Source organism: Propithecus coquereli, unplaced genomic scaffold (genome assembly GCF_000956105.1).
Source record: "Propithecus coquereli isolate 6110/MARCELLA unplaced genomic scaffold, Pcoq_1.0 Scaffold248, whole genome shotgun sequence".
In the NCBI taxonomy this organism is placed as follows: domain Eukaryota; kingdom Metazoa; phylum Chordata; class Mammalia; order Primates; family Indriidae; genus Propithecus; species Propithecus coquereli.
The window spans coordinates 3,003,543-3,007,945 of record NW_012148041.1 but is presented as its reverse complement, the minus strand read 5'-3'; the positions used below and the strand labels follow the sequence as shown (position 1 = coordinate 3,007,945).

Below are 4,403 nucleotides of genomic sequence, written 5' to 3'. Positions count from 1 at the left end.
CGTTGGGAGGCAGCCTCCAGGGGCCTGGGGTCTGGAATGAGTTGTAAATGTTGTTCCTGTATCAAGCACTGTCCTGCTTGGCGAGAAGTGTCACTGGTACTCGGGAAGCTGGAGACAGAAGCTTCCCCTCCCTCGGGCATCCGACAGGGAGGGGAGGACCTGCCAGAAAGGCTGCTATTTGCTGGGCCCCGGCGACAGGCTGTGGAGATGAATCTCGGCAGTTTCCTGGGGCAGGAGGACATCTTGCATCCACGGATGGTTCTGGATTTCTTCGAAGGTTGGCCTATCTGATGGTCTCAGGGCCAAGCACCATCTAATGAGATGCTGACACTCTGCAGAAAGCAGGACAGACCAAGGTTAGGAATGACTCAACTGGTTTTTGCAAGGCAAATGTCTCCCAATTTGCTTCCCAGGGAAGCCCACAAGTCGAGGGTCCCAAGGAGGCCATGCATTTCCAGAACACTGTGCTCTTCAACGGGAAGGTATGAACCTGTATCTAGATCTTTCAGTGTGCTTTCAGCTAAAAAACAGCTACCCTCTTAAACCTGTGGTTTTCAAAACTTCAACAGTGGGGGCCTTTCCCACGACACCCACTCAACCTGGAATAGGAAGGGTGATGACAAGGAATTAAGATGAGACACCACTGAGCGTGATGAGGTGATTCATCTCACCTACTGACTCACAAACACGAACACCACCCACAATGAGGTCACTGGAACCACAGTATTTAGGGAGCTACTGCCTTAAGGGAGATGCTGAAAGAGGCCTCAACCTTTTACACCCTGGCTAAACAGCCAGGAGTTGAGGAGTCAGATCTCTGTTGGTACTTTAAAAAAAAAAAAACTTTTCAGAAAAACCAGATTGTCTTTCCTTCTTAATGTGCTCATACATGCTCTTCCTCTGACGTCCCAAGGAAAGCTCAAATGCAAACCACGTGATTTGTGGGGCCAGCTCGAGTGTAAATCCTTGGCCTGCAATCTAAGCCAAGGGTCATGGCACCTACTGAAGAGAGAGGCGCTCCAGAATTCCCAGACTGTCCCGGAAGGGCCAACAGCCTGTGATCCCTGCTCCTCCGTAACCAGGGGCTTCCACGTTACCTGAAGAGACCCTCTGCCTGAAGAACACTTGGCCCCTGACGATCTCTTCGTCGTGCTCAAAAGGAATATCTCCACACACCATATCATACAGCAGGATCCCTAGGGACCAGACGGCCGCCGACCTGCCATGGTAGCGATGGTAGCGGATCCACTCTGGAGGACTGTACACTCGGGTCCCTGCCAGCCAAGGGAACAGAAGAGAAAACACGCTTTTAGCAGAAGTACAAAGCAACTCTTTATTTGAAAAAGCACCACCTCCCTTCTCTCAGGAGCTGGGTGAACTCCACTTTCCCCCTGGGCTAAGAGGAGAATGGCAGAGTCCTTGATGGCATCTCTCCAACCCAAAGCATTACCCACCTCTCTACCAGCCCAAAGCATAAACTGAAAGTCTTTACAGATTGCTCCAAGAAACAAACAGGGCTGGCTGCAGACACGAAGCCTGAGGCCGTATGTGGTAGGACCACCCGCACAGGGATGAAGGGATGAAATGTCTGCACCATCAAGGGAGGTATCCGGCAGATGATCCTTAAACCGCATTCAACGCTGCCCGGGAGTCTGGGTGAGACTCTTATGGCAGACGGGATCGGTGCAAGCGCCCTTGCACCACACTCTAAGTCAGCCTGCCCTTTGGGAGGCCTTCCTCCCCGCCCTCTAGGGCAGGGGCAGACATCCACACCCTTTCCTCCCTAGACTGGAAAGGTAGACAGCGCTGCAGGGCTGGTCGCAGACCACGTGATTCCTGTTTACAAACTTTGGGTAGTAGAAAAAGGCGGGGCCATCCCGCCGGTGCTCACCAGGGGGCAGCAAAGACTTGCAGGAAAAAACATGGGAGGACCCGGCCAGCCATTAACTGTGAAATACAAAAAATGCAGCCCAACCCAGCGTCCTCCAAGGGCAAATAAACACAAACCACAAGCCCGAGTCACAAGTTTTGAAAGGCTGGTCGTTTGTTAGATTAAGCCGCTCAGATGATGACCCACCCTGCTCCTTTGATCTCAGGCTCTCCATTCCTTCCCTTCTGAAAGAACCCGCTCCAAGCCCCTCCCTAGGATAGGTTTCCATCCTCTGCGGAGCCTCCCAACTCATTTTCAAACCAGCAACAGATCTTATTTCACAACATTTATTCCTGACTCCCTCACCCCGTAATGCAGAAAAAAAAAGTGAAACTACTGCTCCCACCCCTTAACCTTCCCTAGATCAAAGAGGAGAAATAAACCGAAGCTCTAAAAACTACCTAACAGAAAACTCCCTTGTAGAACAAAACAAAAATTACAAGACCGGCATCAATTTTCATCCCCCTCATCCTTTTACTGGCGGGGAAACTGGGTCAGACTTCAGAAATCTGGGCTACCGCCGGTTGCCCACAACCTCCTATTCACCGGGAAAGCTAGGAGCCCACTGAATTCCACTCGAAGAATAAAATCATGCCAGAAACATCCCAGGTTCGGCTGGCTTGCAATGCCCGGCTTCACTACGCCGGGAAGCCCTCCCTCGTCCCACCCCTGCCAGCACCGGGCCAGGCGGCCCAATGACCTCTACAAAGAGCCGAGGCCTCCGGGCCGGCCGAGTCGGCCGGGCAGCTCCCCCCCAGGCCTGGCTCACCATCGAAGTCCGTGTAGACGGTGTCCTTGAGCAGCGCCCCCGACCCGAAGTCGATGAGCTTGAGCTCGCCGCGGTTGAGGTCGATGAGGATGTTCTCGTCCTTGATGTCGCGGTGGAGCACCCCGCAGTTGTGGCAGTGCCGCACGGCCTCCAGCACCTGCCAGAAGAAGCTGCGGGCTAGCTCCTCTTGCAGGGCCCCCCTCTCGGTGATGAAGTCGAAGAGGTCTTGCACCGGTTCGGGCCTCTCCAGGATCAGGACGAAACTGTCGGGCCTCTCGAACCAGTCCAGGAGCCTAATGACGCCGGAGAAGCCCGAGCTCACCTTCTTCAGCAGGACCACTTCCATGGGCACTCGGGTGCCATTGGGCTGCAGGGGCGAGGGAGCCGCGTTAGGGCGGGAGTTGGGGGGCGCCCCTCACCCCACCCACTCATTCTGGGGGTCGCTCCCTCCGGGGCACTCACCAGCTCTCCCCAGTCGGAAATCCGGTCCTTCTCCACGTGCTTGATGGCCACCTGGGAGACCCAGAGTCTCTGTGAGGTCCCCTTGCCTGGGCTAACGCGTACCCGTGCGCCCCCCGCCCGGCGCGCCCTCCCCGCGGCGGGGCGCCCACTCACCGGCAAGTTGTCGGCGACACGGATGCCTGAGTAGACCGAGCCGAAGCCGCCGCTGCCCAGTAGCGGGCCCACCTGGTACTGCGACTCCAGGGGCTCCTTCTCCTTGCCTGGGAAGGGGGAAGGCACGGGGGACTCAGTGCCGGCCCGCGAGCCCCAGCTCCCAAGCCTGGGGATCCCGCCGCCCTCCATCCCCGGGCTGGCGGGGTGCTCTCACCGGGCGCCAGCTTGGTGGCGTGCAGGTCGTTGCAAGGCGCGGCGCGCAGGTGGGCAAGCGAGTTGATTTTGGACAAGAGCATCCCAACCTCCAGGGTGTCGGCGCAGGGACCGTGCCCGGAGGAGCTGCAGCGGGAGCAGGGGTTGGGGCTGTGCCGGTGGCTGTGTCTATGGCTGGGGCTGCGCGTGGCGTTGCGGCTGTGGCTGCGGCTGGCGCGGAAGGCCGAGGGCGAGTCGGAGGACAACTGAGGGCGCTGCCGGGACTGGCGGCGGCGGGAGGGCGCGCCCGTGGGGTCAGGCAGCGCCGAAGGCGGCGGGGTGAGCGGCTCGTGGGGATCGTACGGCAGCGCCGCGGGACAGGGAGCTCGTGGCTGCTGCTGCTGCTTCTGCCGGTCCCGCCGCTGCCGCCGCCGCCGACTCCTCTCGGGCCTCCTCCGCCACCGCGGCCGCTGCAGCAGACGCCCGGCTCGCCCCGCCGCCAGGAGTAAAGGGGCGGAGCGCGCCGGCAGGGAGGGAGCGCGGGCGGGCGGGGACGGGGCGGGGCCTCGCCGGGAGGCCAAGGCGGGGAGCGGGGCTGCCGGGCAGGCGGAGGGAGGAGAGGGGGTGGGGAAGCGCCGGGACCGGGCGACTCCCCTCGGCCCTTGCCCCGCGAGCTCCCGGGCCGCGCCCCGGCCCCGCCCCGCCGGCGAGCCTCCAGCCAACCAGAGGCCGACCGATCTGCATAACGCCGCGCGCTCCGCCCCCGCCCCGCCCCGCTCTCGCGGTCAGAATGGTCTCTACGCCGCCACGACGTGGCGGGAAGGAAAAGGCGCCAAAATGGAGGGGGAGGGGCGCGGGGCTGGAGGGGAGGCGGGAGCTGGGTGTAGGGCCGCGAGG

The 4,403-nt window shown here is 60.2% G+C and overlaps 1 protein-coding gene across 1 annotated transcript; it reads right to left on the bottom strand.

The window, feature by feature from the left end:
• Position 1: 1 nt before the first annotated feature.
• On the bottom strand, positions 2 to 4,013 carry PIM1 (Pim-1 proto-oncogene, serine/threonine kinase). The gene is made up of 6 exons (XM_012646644.1): positions 3,529 to 4,013; positions 3,315 to 3,421; positions 3,162 to 3,212; positions 2,700 to 3,066; positions 1,098 to 1,274; positions 2 to 332 (listed from the first exon to the last, which is right to left on the bottom strand). The coding sequence occupies exons 1-6, from the start codon at positions 3,608 to 3,610 to the stop codon at positions 175 to 177; spliced, it is 942 nt and encodes a 313-aa protein (XP_012502098.1). The 5' UTR covers positions 3,611 to 4,013; the 3' UTR covers positions 2 to 174.
• Positions 4,014 to 4,403: the final 390 nt, after the last annotated feature.